General features: G+C 44.6%; 1 protein-coding gene across 1 annotated transcript in view; it reads right to left on the bottom strand.

Annotated features, from left to right (window-relative positions):
- LOC139396940 (protein unc-80 homolog) overlaps positions 1 to 14,952 on the bottom strand; it is a gene marked incomplete at its 5' end in the record, with an annotated part of 64,143 nt that overhangs the window by 32,875 nt on the left and 16,316 nt on the right. Inside the window, 15 exons of the mRNA XM_071143871.1 lie at positions 5,528 to 5,793; positions 6,222 to 6,402; positions 6,623 to 6,724; positions 6,853 to 6,942; positions 7,051 to 7,145; positions 7,297 to 7,480; positions 7,860 to 7,946; positions 8,410 to 8,510; positions 8,801 to 8,944; positions 10,152 to 10,283; positions 10,666 to 10,852; positions 12,749 to 12,880; positions 13,091 to 13,272; positions 13,698 to 13,836; positions 14,550 to 14,657. Coding sequence (XP_070999972.1) covers positions 5,528 to 5,793; positions 6,222 to 6,402; positions 6,623 to 6,724; positions 6,853 to 6,942; positions 7,051 to 7,145; positions 7,297 to 7,480; positions 7,860 to 7,946; positions 8,410 to 8,510; positions 8,801 to 8,944; positions 10,152 to 10,283; positions 10,666 to 10,852; positions 12,749 to 12,880; positions 13,091 to 13,272; positions 13,698 to 13,836; positions 14,550 to 14,657 — 2,130 coding nt within the window. The remainder of the gene's footprint in view (positions 1 to 5,527; positions 5,794 to 6,221; positions 6,403 to 6,622; positions 6,725 to 6,852; positions 6,943 to 7,050; positions 7,146 to 7,296; positions 7,481 to 7,859; positions 7,947 to 8,409; positions 8,511 to 8,800; positions 8,945 to 10,151; positions 10,284 to 10,665; positions 10,853 to 12,748; positions 12,881 to 13,090; positions 13,273 to 13,697; positions 13,837 to 14,549; positions 14,658 to 14,952) is intronic.

The raw sequence follows: 14,952 nt of genomic DNA, 5'->3' as shown, positions 1-14,952 counted from the left end.
TGTCATAGTCAGCATAGGACTACAACACATTACAGTGGGTTACTGTCATAGTCAGCATAGGACTACAACACATTACAGTGGGTTACTGTCATAGTCAGCATAGGACTACAACACATTACAGTGGGTTACTGTCATAGTCAGCATAGGACTACAACACATTACAGTGGGTTACTGTCATTGTAAGCATAGGACTACAACACATTACAGTGGGTTACTCTCATAGTCAGCATAGGACTACAACACATTACAGTGGGTTACTCTCATAGTCAGCATAGGACTACAACACATTACAGTGGGTTACTGTCATAGTCAGCATAGGACTACAACACATTACAGTGGGTTACTGTCATAGTCAGCATAGGACTACAACACATTACAGTGGGTTACTGTCATAGTCAGCATAGGACTACAACACATTACAGTGGGTTATTGTCATAGTCAGCATAGGACTACAACACATTACAGTGGGTTACTGTCATAGTCAGCATAGGACTACAACACATTACAGTGGGTTACTGTCATAGTCAGCATAGAGGACTACAACACATTACAGTGGGTTACTGTCATAGTCAGCATAGGACTACAACACATTACAGTGGGTTACTCTCATAGTCAGCATAGGACTACAACACATTACAGTGGGTTACTCTCATAGTCAGCATAGGACTACAACACATTACAGTGGGTTACTGTCATAGTCAGCATAGGACTACAACACATTACAGTGGGTTACTCTCATAGTCAGCATAGAGGACTACAACACATTACAGTGGGTTACTGTCATAGTCAGCATAGAGGACTACAACACATTACAGTGGGTTACTGTCATAGTCAGCATAGAGGACTACAACACATTACAGTGGGTTACTGTCATAGTCAGCATAGAGGACTACAACACATTACAGTGGGTTACTCTCACAGTCAGCATAGGACTACAACACATTACAGTGGGTTACTGTCATAGTCAGCATAGGACTACAACACATTACAGTGGGTTACTGTCATAGTCAGCATAGGACTACAACACATTACAGTGGGTTACTGTCATAGTCAGCATAGGACTACAACACATTACAGTGGGTTACTGTCATAGTCAGCATAGGACTACAACACATTACAGTGGGTTACTGTCATAGTCAGAATAGGACTACAACACATTACAGTGGGTTACTGTCATAGTCAGCATAGGACTACAACACATTACAGTGGGTTACTGTCATAGTCAGCATAGGACTACAACACATTACAGTGGGTTACTCTCATAGTCAGCATAGGACTACAACACATTACAGTGGGTTACTGTCATAGTCAGCATAGGACTACAACACATTACAGTGGGTTACTCTCATAGTCAGCATAGGACTACAACACATTACAGTGGGTTACTGTCATAGTCAGCATAGGACTACAACACATTACAGTGGGTTACTGTCATAGTCAGCATAGGACTACAACACATTACAGTGGGTTACTGTCATAGTCAGCATAGGACTACAACACATTACAGTGGGTTACTGTCATTGTAAGCATAGGACTACAACACATTACAGTGGGTTACTCTCATAGTCAGCATAGGACTACAACACATTACAGTGGGTTACTCTCATAGTCAGCATAGGACTACAACACATTACAGTGGGTTACTGTCATAGTCAGCATAGGACTACAACACATTACAGTGGGTTACTGTCATAGTCAGCATAGGACTACAACACATTACAGTGGGTTACTGTCATAGTCAGCATAGGACTACAACACATTACAGTGGGTTATTGTCATAGTCAGCATAGGACTACAACACATTACAGTGGGTTACTGTCATAGTCAGCATAGGACTACAACACATTACAGTGGGTTACTGTCATAGTCAGCATAGGACTACAACACATTACAGTGGGTTACTCTCATAGTCAGCATAGGACTACAACACATTACAGTGGGTTACTGTCATAGTCAGCATAGGACTACAACACATTACAGTGGGTTACTGTCATAGTCAGCATAGGACTACAACACATTACAGTGGGTTACTGTCATAGTCAGCATAGGACTACAACACATTACAGTGGGTTACTGTCATAGTCAGCATAGGACTACAACACATTACAGTGGGTTACTGTCATAGTCAGCATAGGACTACAACACATTACAGTGGGTTACTGTCATTGTAAGCATAGGACTACAACACATTACAGTGGGTTACTCTCATAGTCAGCATAGGACTACAACACATTACAGTGGGTTACTCTCATAGTCAGCATAGGACTACAACACATTACAGTGGGTTACTGTCATAGTCAGCATAGGACTACAACACATTACAGTGGGTTACTGTCATAGTCAGCATAGGACTACAACACATTACAGTGGGTTACTGTCATAGTCAGCATAGGACTACAACACATTACAGTGGGTTATTGTCATAGTCAGCATAGGACTACAACACATTACAGTGGGTTACTGTCATAGTCAGCATAGGACTACAACACATTACAGTGGGTTACTGTCATAGTCAGCATAGAGGACTACAACACATTACAGTGGGTTACTGTCATAGTCAGCATAGGACTACAACACATTACAGTGGGTTACTCTCATAGTCAGCATAGGACTACAACACATTACAGTGGGTTACTCTCATAGTCAGCATAGGACTACAACACATTACAGTGGGTTACTGTCATAGTCAGCATAGGACTACAACACATTACAGTGGGTTACTCTCATAGTCAGCATAGAGGACTACAACACATTACAGTGGGTTACTGTCATAGTCAGCATAGAGGACTACAACACATTACAGTGGGTTACTGTCATAGTCAGCATAGAGGACTACAACACATTACAGTGGGTTACTGTCATAGTCAGCATAGAGGACTACAACACATTACAGTGGGTTACTCTCACAGTCAGCATAGGACTACAACACATTACAGTGGGTTACTGTCATAGTCAGCATAGGACTACAACACATTACAGTGGGTTACTGTCATAGTCAGCATAGGACTACAACACATTACAGTGGGTTACTGTCATAGTCAGCATAGGACTACAACACATTACAGTGGGTTACTGTCATAGTCAGCATAGGACTACAACACATTACAGTGGGTTACTGTCATAGTCAGAATAGGACTACAACACATTACAGTGGGTTACTGTCATAGTCAGCATAGGACTACAACACATTACAGTGGGTTACTGTCATAGTCAGCATAGGACTACAACACATTACAGTGGGTTACTCTCATAGTCAGCATAGGACTACAACACATTACAGTGGGTTACTGTCATAGTCAGCATAGGACTACAACACATTACAGTGGGTTACTCTCATAGTCAGCATAGGACTACAACACATTACAGTGGGTTACTGTCATAGTCAGCATAGGACTACAACACATTACAGTGGGTTACTGTCATAGTCAGCATAGGACTACAACACATTACAGTGGGTTACTCTCATAGTCAGCATAGGACTACAACACATTACAGTGGGTTACTCTCATAGTCAGCATAGGACTACAACACATTACAGTGGGTTACTGTCATAGTCAGCATAGGACTACAACACATTACAGTGGGTTACTGTCATAGTCAGCATAGGACTACAACACATTACAGTGGGTTACTGTCATAGTCAGCATAGGACTACAACACATTACAGTGGGTTACTGTCATAGTCAGCATAGGACTACAACACATTACAGTGGGTTACTGTCATAGTCAGCATAGGACTACAACACATTACAGTGGGTTACTGTCATAGTCAGCATAGAGGACTACAACACATTACAGTGGGTTACTGTCATAGTCAGCATAGGACTACAACACATTACAGTGGGTTACTCTCATAGTCAGCATAGGACTACAACACATTACAGTGGGTTACTCTCATAGTCAGCATAGGACTACAACACATTACAGTGGGTTACTGTCATAGTCAGCATAGGACTACAACACATTACAGTGGGTTACTCTCATAGTCAGCATAGAGGACTACAACACATTACAGTGGGTTACTGTCATAGTCAGCATAGAGGACTACAACACATTACAGTGGGTTACTGTCATAGTCAGCATAGAGGACTACAACACATTACAGTGGGTTACTGTCATAGTCAGCATAGAGGACTACAACACATTACAGTGGGTTACTCTCATAGTCAGCATAGGACTACAACACATTACAGTGGGTTACTGTCATAGTCAGCATAGGACTACAACACATTACAGTGGGTTACTGTCATAGTCAGCATAGAACTACAACACATTACAGGGAGTAATCATATGAGCTTGTAAGGATGCATTGTCATACTGCAACACCATGTTTAGGCCCAATTCAGAATGCATTGTGGGATTTGGTCTGTAATCTCTGTGGCCTCCTAGAGCTAGGTTGAAGCAGCATCTGGCACCAGCACTTATGTATTTGTATTTTAAATACTTATTTACTGTGTATTTAAGGATTTTCAAATAATGTGGCCGAATCAACGACTTCTATTGGAAGTATTCAAATCATTTGCTATAAATACTATAGTTGATGTCCTGCCTTTCACACCATGGCAACCATGTGAATGTTTCTCTAATCACACAACTTGTTAGGAGGATTCTGTGTGGGCCCTTTCCGAGGCCAATGGAGGTAGAGGTCTCAATCAAATGTTATGTAGTAGAGTATATCAAAGCTTAGTAAGAAACATGGGCTATTATATAGGGTTCAATGCAATAAATGTTTGTCTGCTGAGTTGTCAGCAGCACAATTTCCCAGATCAAGACTAAATAAACCCAGCTGCATTTGGGATTGACCTGCACTGCTCTCTGTGTAAGTCTTCCATGATGAAGCCCCGGTGAGTTCCATTGTCAACATATTGACCATGCGTTGCTAGTGGCTATAAACGTCTGCTCCCAAGCTTCAACTCAACTCTAACCTGACCCAGCCCAGCCTGTGTTTCTGTAAGTCAGCGCTATATTATGCAGTGAGACTGACTCACAGAAAGGGAATGCCTAGTCAGTTGCAAAACTGAATGCATTCGACCAATGTGTGTTCTGCATTTGACGCAACCCCTCTGAACCAGAGATGTGCGGGGGGCTGCCCTAATCAACGTCATCGGCGCCTGGGAAGCAGTTGTTGTTGGGCTCAAGAGCCGAACGGCACAATTTTCCACCTTGCCGGCTCGCGGATTCAAACCAGCGACCTTTCGGTTACTGTTCCAACGCTCTTATCCACAAGGCTACCTGCCGCCCGCCGCCCCCCTCACAATGACCACAGATTGTGAGACACATTTGGGCAGTGGTTGGCATGGTTCCAAGGTTGCATTGATATAAGCTCAGTTATGTGACTTCTTCCTGTAATGGTTGGGGTTAGGATTTAGGGAGGCTACATTTATCCTAGATCTCTAACCTTTAACCCCAGCAGGTGGATGAAGTAGCACCATGAAACTGATCTAAGATTAGTTCCACATTTTCAACCTCTAATAGAGAACAACAACCTGCTGGACCTGTAAACTGATCCTAGAACTGTACTACCTACCTGCAACATGGTGGGGAGGAGCCACTGGTATCCACTCAGGGAGAACAGGTGGTTGAAGTGAACGGCCGTGTTGATGGCAGTAGCCGTGTACTGCCTGAGGAGGGCGCTGTCCTCGGGGTGCAGCAGCAGGGCACCGTTGAACACGTTCAGGAAGAGCATGATCTCGTCCCCCCACGGGTACTCACTGGGCATGCCCAGAAACATCTCTTCTAGTAGTTTGATCCACAGGACTTTGTGGAGAGTGTCCAGGCCGAAGAGCTCCTTGCCTGGGGAGAGGATAGCACAATATGGGGCTAACTCACTATGGAAGCCCCTTTGAAATGAAGACTTTCATGCTTCCCAAGTGTTGGTAGACTTTTGTTTTGTGATCTGTGTTGTCTAGTTGGAAGATGCACCACAGATATACAATGTAGTACAGTACTTTACTCTATTACATCTTCATTTTAAAATGCAACTAATCTCAAGGGTTGGGGTCAATTCCTTTCCAATTCCAGTCAATTCAGAAAGTAAACCAAATTCAAATTCCAAGTTGTCCTCATTGAAAAGCATTGAAGAGAATTGGAATTGGAATTTCGGTGAACTTCCTGAACTGACCGGAATTAAAATGGTATTGACCCCAACTCTGATCATCTCTGTTTATTGTCTTGTTTGTTCACTCAGGTACCATTCAAGATCGGGTCCACTCCAGTCTTACCCTGTGGCTCGCTGAAGAGAGAGAACTCTCCGTCGATGGCCGTGCGGGGGAAGGAGGGCAGGCGGAGCAGGTCTTCTTGGAGCATGGACACATGGGACTGTTTGTGGATGGCCGGCATGTTCTGGGTCAGGGAGATGAGGAATAGAACACGGCCCACCTCCTCCAGTTTACGGGAAAACACCTAGAGAGGGATAGGAAGGGGACACACTGAGTATGCACAAGAGGCTGAGACAGGACCCAGTAAAGATATGGACAGGCAAACAGAAGGTCACACTTCTCAAACGGTTAAAGCCACAGTTGGGAGGTTTTTAGTCATTTATACTGTGTGTACTCTTTGGTGATGTGCACAAATTGCAGAGCGTGGCTTTAACGGCGAGATTTAAACCTGAAACATAACACACCTGTTTCTGAATGAGTTCCTGTCCTTTCTCTGGCAGCATGTGGACCAGGTTGAGCTGGGGAGACACAGACCTCCTGAACGGATAGATGTCCCTCACAAAAGTCTGAAGTTGAGAAAGACAGTCAGAAAGCCCATTATGTAGTCACTGATAGAGAAGACATTCTCATGGTCATTCTAGACATCTAACCTCACAGTTCATAACACCGCTTGGAAATGGATGGGAATTCCAACCTTGGAATAGTGAATGAGGTTCCAGCGCTTGTCCATGAGGAAGTAGTGTGCCGACCGAGACTCGGGAATGTTGAAGAACTCCAAACACTCCTGTTAGGGAAGAGAGAGGCCAACGAATTGGGGATGACTTCAGTGTATCCCTGAGAATGTTCTGTCATCATCTGTAGAATGCAGATGAACTCTATGAGGAGAAGTTACCTTGAGCAAGGCTTCAAACTGAGTGTCTTCATGTACAGGCAGCTGGGTAGGAATGTCACACTCATTCTGCCCGTGCACTACCAGGGTCTTGGTTCCTGCAAGGATATACATGATTTACTATATTACCCACATGTAGCAGTCAACATTATAGTATAGAACACAGTCAAATGACTGGGCTCCCATTGGCATCCAGTGACCTTTACCTGGCAGGGATAACCTTCTGGTAACCTTTAAAATGGCCTTTACCTGGCATGGATGCAGTGACCAGCAGCTTGACCTCACACTGCTCCTTCTTCATGGTCTGTTTGAGGTCCTTGAAGAAGAGCCCCTCCACGTAGCCCACCACCTCCCACAGGAAGGTCAGCGTGGCCGAGATGGCATCCATACCCCACTCACACGGAGTACGCACAAAGTACATAATCAGCCCCACCTAGGGGGAGAGAGAGTGACAGACAGACATAAAGGTGAATAGGGTACAGACAGAGAGAGACAGACAGACAGACAGACAGACAGACAGACAGACAGACAGACAGACAGACATAAAGGTGAATAGGGTACAGACAGAGAGAGAGAGACAGAGAGAGAGAGAGACAGAGAGAGAGAGAGAGACAGAGACAGGGAGAGAGAGAGAGAGAGAGAGAGAGAGAGAGAGAGAGAGAGAGAGAGAGAGAGAGAGAGACAGAGACAGGGAGAGAGAGAGAGAGAGAGAGAGAGAGAGAGGGAGAGAGAGAGCAGTCTTCATTAATCTTGTCATCGGATTGATCAATACTGCTACTGTCTGATATACATTGACTGATGTCTTGTCTCACCAGGTAGTTGAAGAGGATGTGAGAGGTCTGGGCTGGGAGGTCACCGATGTTCATCAACAGCTTCCTCAGCATGTACATCAGCTCGTCCTGATACACATAGAAACATGTGTCAGTTCAAACTCAACAGAAAAACACATTAACAACAGGAGGGGTTGTGTTCAGTGGGGGGAAAAAGCAGGTAACATTCCGGTCAACCTTCAACAACCTTCAACAACCTTAACCCAATACATGAAGAAGGTGATACAAACCGAAACGTCTGTGTACAACTTTTCCCCTGCCTGCTGTAAAAAGCATGAAAAAAAAACATGAAAAAAGAAACAGTAACTTTTAGAGTTCTGCCTCGTAATCTTTTTGTGTGGTTCCATCTGTCATTTTTGTATTTAGTACAGAGAAAATGTTTTGAAGACGTTTTGAAACAGGGAGGCAGTCTAGTAACAACAGATTTTGTCCATAACAACATAGATTGAGCAACATACTGAAGAGGGGCAGGATTCTATTGGTCCGATCATATGAGACTGCAGAGTATTTTGATGGACAACGGCTGCTCTACCTGTCGATTGCTAACGGTGAGCTTCTCCAGGAAGTGCCTGAGCACCAGGGCGGGGTCTTCGATCAGACAGTTCCACAGGATCTGCTGGGCCACTGCACTCACTGCAGGATCATGGTAAATGGATCATAAGAAAATGATCATGAGTTTTATCAGGACAGACCGAAACATTGCTTTTCTATTTTATTCAACAGCGTGTATTGTGATGAAAGGCAATGTGTTGTGTTACAGTGGACTCTAGAGTGGCCTTATGGGTATCTATGGAATGCATCTACAGGTTTCTGATCTCACCCTGTACAGAATGTATTCTATTCTCATCCTCTCCCCCTCTCCCTCCCTCTCTCTGCCTCTCTAGTACAGTACATGACAGTTTGTGTTGAGCGACACCACCCACCTGCCACACCGTCCTCTCGCACCTCCCCGTCCTCCATCAGGTGCACTATGGGTAAGACGGCGGCACAGATGCATGCTGGGAAGACGGCCTGGGGGGGCTGCAGCATGTGATGAGTGGGCGTGTGCTCCGTAGTGTTCTCCTCATCTAGTAGACAAGAACAACCCATGAATCACTACCACCTTATTCTACTGTAGTTAGGAAGGTGTATTACTGTAGTTAGGAAGGTGTTCACCTGTAGTTAAGAAGGTGTTCTGCTGTAGTTAGGAAGGTGTTATACTGTAGTTTGGAAGGTGTTCTACTGTAGTTAGGAAGGTGTTCTACTGTAGTTAGGAGGGTGTCCTACTGTAGTTAGGAAGGTGTTCACCTGTAGTTAGGAAGGTGTTCTACTGTAGTTAGGAAGGTGTTCTACTGTAGTTAGGAAGGTGTTCTACTGTAGTTAGGAAGGGGTTCTAGTTAGGAAGGTGTTATACTGTAGTTAGGAAGGTGTTATGCTGTAGTTAGGAAGGTGTTATACTGTAGTTAGGAAGGTGTTCTACTGTAGTTAGGAAGGTGTCCTACTGTAGTTAGGAAGGTGTCACCTGTAGTTAGGAAGGTGTTCTACTGTAGTTAGGAAGGTGTTCTACTGTAGTTAGGAAGGTGTTCTACTGTAGTTAGGAAGGGGTTCTACTGTAGTTAGGAAGGTGTTATACTGTAGTTAGGAAGGTGTTATGCTGTAGTTAGGAAGGTGTTATACTGTAGTTTGGAAGGTGTTCTACTGTAGTTAGGAAGGTGTTCTACTGTAGTTAGGAAGGTGTTCTACTGTAGTTAGGAAGGTGTTATACTGTATTTAGGAAGGTGTTTTACTGTAGTTAGGAGGATGTCCTACTGTAGTTAGGAAGGTGTTCTACTGTAGTTAGGAAGGTGTTATACTGTAGTTAGGAAGGTGTTCTACTGTAGTTAGGAAGGTGTTCTACTGTAGTTAGGAAGGTGTTCTACTGTAGTTAGGAAGGTGTTATACTGTAGTTAGGAAGGTGTTCTACTGTAGTTAGGAAGGTGTTCTGCTGTAGTTAGGAAGGTGTTCTACTGTAGTTAGGAAGGTTACCATATGTACAAGCTCTGTGTCAAGGCATGATTTTATCATGGTGCTTTTATCAGATATTATCAGGTGAGGATTTGCTTTCCTATTCCTCCCCATGTGACTTGAATCTGACCAACATTCAAAATACCATCCTGACATCTATACTAGCATGCCACTTAGAATGAAGCAATGTACTAGCCAAGCATTCTATGTGGGATCCTAATATGGATACTGGAACATGACCCCTACAAGTGAGTGGGCAGGTGTGTGGTTGCCACGGTAACACAGTCTTACCCTCGGCGCTGACCACGGAGCGGACTGACCACACGGAGCCGCGGCGGAAGGAGTAATTCCTGTGAGAGTTACTGGAGGTGCAGGACGGAGTGACGGACATGCGGCGAGACGCCAGATTGACCTCTTCTTCTGCTGGCGGGGAGGAGAGGGTTCAGAGTCAGTCACAACATGTAACTACCAGTTGCTGGCTGACTGACTGAGGTGTTTTACCCTGTAGTTGTGGACTCGAAGGTAGGGTTGTTATCTGGTGTGTGGGCAACAGTATAAGCTTGTTGTTTTTGTTATTTTTGAAGAGGGCTGAAGCACTCAGAAAACCTAAATAGATAGGTTTCTAGGTTTATTGTTAGATGTTCAGTTAAGTTCGTGCTTCTCCAAATTACGTCAGAATCAGTGGTTTCCTGAATGGGACGGGAGCTGTATCACTTGTATTAACACCTCAAATCAATAACAAATATTTAGAAAATGAAGAAATAGATAGAAATAGTCTCCAGCACTCCACGGTGGTCCCACCCACCTTCCTCCTCCTGCTCGGGCGGGGGGCTGCAGGTGGGTTCGTAGCAGGCCTCTTGGGCCACGGGGATGGCTGTGATGATGCTGGCCTCGCGCCCAAGACGCCGCTTCTCCTCCTCCTGCTGCAGGTTTTTCAGGATGTGCTCTGCACGCTGGTGGGAGCGCGACACGGCCCGCGCCGAGAAAGATTTCTATAAGAGGTGGTGTGTGTGTGTGTGTATATAAGTGTGGAAAAGGGTGTGGGTGTGTGTGGAGGGTGGACGTAGGGGAGGATGTGTGTGTGTGTGTGTGTGTGTGTGTGTGTGTGTGTGTGTGTGTGTGTGTGTGTGTGTGTGGGAGAGAAAGGACAAACAGAGACACAGAGGCTCAGGGAGGGGGACTGTGGGATAGGCTTATTCTCAGGGGGGTCCTGTTTATAGTACAATTACAATACTGACATCTGGTGAACATTTGGTAATGTAAACTATCTGTCTCTTCCCGACAGTTATATATGGATGACACATGCCGTTATATTCTCCTGATAAGACTGGAAACATTATTAGGGTTTATTATGTTTGTAGATTAGGGTTGTAACTTTCCCAAATTGTACATTTCCGGAATCATGAGGATAAACCGGGAATCCTGGGGATTTGGGGAAAGTTAAGTACATTTTGCAACCCTAGATCAACTACACCTTGGACAGGGATCAATTATTTACCATTGTAAATAGTTGTCAGTAAAACTTACTATATGCAAATCCATCAGGAGAATATATCCAGTGCAAAAGCTCATTTGAGCATTCTAACCGGCACCAACAGAGACATCACAGTGGATGTTTGATAGAGTGACGTGAAAATGTTGACGTTTGAACAATTACAAAATGGCTGTCATTGGCCATGCATAGTATATACATGCAAAATGACCAATGCATGCAGCTTTCCCAAAAGAAGCCCGAGCATTACAGTACAGAAAACGTGGAGTGGCTTGTATAAGATGCATGTATCCAGAATGGCCCGTACGAGGCCCCCTAGTATAGCACCTCCCCCTAGGTCTTAATGTTTGTGGGGAGTCAGACAACCCAGCAGGCAAAACTGGTTGCAATGACGTCGTTATGACGTCTTTTAATGACGTCATGCATGGTCCGGTTGTATACTGGTTGTATAATGGACATTGTGTTAAACTTATCTGACCAGATAACAATCAAAATATAACGTCTTTCCAATGACGCATTCATTTCGTCATGAAAAATACGTTTTTACCTGCTTGTAACAGAGATCAGTTGGTTGTAATCTGGTTATATGATGTCTTCTCAACCAGAAAACCAATTTACAACGAGAACATGACATTATTAAGACCCCATGTGCCAAACTTTTGCCCGCTGGAAATGGACAGACATCTCTTTGAATTTTATCTCATTCAGTCATCAAAAGATGAACTCAGTTTCCCATGATGCACCCAAACAAGCATCCGTACATAAATTACAACTTACTATGGAATAGATTGATTGAATAAATGTGGGGAACTAAAAACAAAGACAATTGATAGATTGATAAATAACAGACAGACTATAGGACTATTGTACTCAGACAGTACAATGACCAGTCTTGAGCTGATCTAGTATTGAATGACAAGTGATCTGAATACATAGTTTTTGGGTTTTCATGCTAGACAACAAAAAAAAGCATAGCAACACAAAGAAATTAACCCCCAAAAAAGTGTCATGGCCGACTATCAATTTAGTAGCATAATATTGTACTGTTTATCAGTCCTCTAAAGCTTATTTCCTAGTGGCATAGCGAACACAAGGAATAAATACACTGGGATAACAGTACCAAGTGTTACCATAACAGTTGTAGCATAATGGGTCCGTTGTAGCATTAGTAAGGTTAGTAAAAAATATGCAACTCCACAACCCAATTCAATTAGCAGCGTTATGTCCATGTAATTCAATATACATGCACCAATAACGTACACCACAACAGACTTAAAATGTCAGACAAATGTGTACTTTGGTTTATAGTAAACATTGGTCAACCACTAGGCTCATTGTAAATTCTGTAAGTATCTGCTGATTGGACAGTAATCCAGGCAGCAGGGGCGGGACTTACAGAGTTGTCCTCGTTGATTGGGTCTTGGACACTGCCAGTGTTGGAAGGTACCCAGGGCGGGTCAAACATGGGCACACAGGGCATGCCCAGGATAGGTGAGGGCAGGGTGAAGTTGATGCTGGGCGGAGGGATCTAAAATATAGAGAATTATGTAGATTAGTTCATGAGAAAATAATTCAACAAAGCAAGAGACTTAACAAGAGGCCTACACTTTAGAGTCAATATCATTTATGTAAATAATGAAAAGCCACAGGACTCAGAATAGAACCTTGGGGGATACCCGTTGTCAACTCCTCATTTTGACTAACAGTTGTTTTAGTAGAGGCTACGGTTCTACTGCACCTTGAAGATCTGCTGGGCACCCTCCTCCATGCGCGGCCACACCTGGTAGCGGAAGCGCCACAGCGTGTAGAACTTGAAAACCGAGTTAATGCGCTGGCTCGCCTCAGCGTGCTGGAACTCAGCCATCATCATCTCTGTCACCGCGTCAGGCACCTTCACCGCACACAGCAAGAACATGGCAGCTGGGGAGTGGTGAGAGGACAGGGGTTAGAGAGAGAGAGGTAAAGTGAGGCGGGGTGAGAGAGAAAGTGGGGATGGACAGAGATATACAGCGTGAGAGAGAGAGAGAGAGAGAGAGAGAGAGAGGGAGACAGAGCGAGAGAGTGAGAGGGAAAAAGAGAGGGAAAAAAAGAGAGAAAGACAAAGAGTGAAAAGGAGTAGAGACAGAAAGATGTGGTGACAAAAAATCTATACTACATTTTAAACTCTTCCATTTATCTTTAGACTGGAGGCAAAGCAGTGGGCACAGATTCAGAGTTTGGAGTGGAGCCCAGAATATCTCACCAGAATAGGCTTGGAATAACTCTAGTTACTGACATTAAAAGAGAAATTGTTCAAACAGAAACCCTGCTATCCATGACAGTTATCCACAGTGCTCTGTAGTCACCTGCAGCGGCAGCCATATGCTCGTCCACACTCAGCAGGAGCTCCCAGGCTGCAGGCTGGACGTCTGCGTACATGTCCTCTGTCAGGATGGGCGCCGCCTTGATCAGCAGTGACAGAGGAGCTGGGGACAGGCTCATCACCTGAGGGGAGAGGCCACAGCAAGCAAGGGTTAGCATTAGCATGCTAGTGGAGATCTGATAGCATTGCTAGTGTGGGCATATAGCTTGTATAGCATGCTAGGGACAGAGGGGCCAGGGACAGGCTCATCACCAGAAGGGAAAGGCCATAGACCACAGACAGCCAGGGTTAGCATTAGCATGCTAGTAGATATACCATTGCTGCTGTAGGCCTATAGCTTTTATTAGTATGGTATTGCATGGTGCTGCAATATACTTGAGTTGGCTGAGAGGGCTGTAGCGAGTTAGCATGCTACTTCAGTAGTAGAATTAGAGATTATGTATTTGAGTGGGTAGAAGCGTGTGGGCGTGGGGTGCGGACATCTTGGCATGAGGTTGGCATCTTGCTCTAGATAAACAAGCACATGGCGACACAGTGGCATCTGTTGACACGCTGCTTCAGACAGATGGACGGACAGACAGACAGACAGGCTGACGGACAGACATACAGGCTGACGGACAGACATACAGACAGACAGACAGACAGACAGACAGGCTGACGGACAGACAGACAGACAGACAAGCTGACGGACAGACAGACAGGCAGACGGACAGAGACACACACAGGCTGACGGACGGATAGACAGACTACCAGACAGACGGATGGACTGACAGACGCTCTGGCACATGCTATGGCTATCAGGGCATGTGTTGGCATGAGGGCTGTAGGTGGGCACCTGGTTGCGGATGTACTTGAGCATGCCCGTGTCCTTCTTGCCCTCGGTGTTGGAGTCTTTGGGGCGTTTCTTCATGGACGGGGTCCTCAGACTTGACTTGTCTGACCACTGGAGACACAAAGAGAGGAAGACATTGGAAAATACAAGTCACTTCATTTACAGTATCATCAAACCACTACACATTACATCACTTCAATACATGTGCAGCTGCCATGTTATGTTGCTACCATGTTGTTGTCTTGTCATGTTGTGTTGCTACCATGCTGTGTTGTCATGTGTTGCTGCCATGCTAATGTCTTGTAGGTCTCTCTATGTAGTGTTGTGGTGTCTTTCTTGTCGTGATGTGTGTTTTGACCTATATTTAATTAGTATTTTTAATCCCAGGCCCTCGTCCCCGCAGGAG

This window comes from Oncorhynchus clarkii, unplaced genomic scaffold (genome assembly GCF_045791955.1).
Source record: "Oncorhynchus clarkii lewisi isolate Uvic-CL-2024 unplaced genomic scaffold, UVic_Ocla_1.0 unplaced_contig_3545_pilon_pilon, whole genome shotgun sequence".
NCBI classification, from domain to species: domain Eukaryota; kingdom Metazoa; phylum Chordata; class Actinopteri; order Salmoniformes; family Salmonidae; genus Oncorhynchus; species Oncorhynchus clarkii.
Note: the sequence above shows the minus strand (reverse complement) of the source record. Positions and strands in the feature narration are given on the sequence as shown.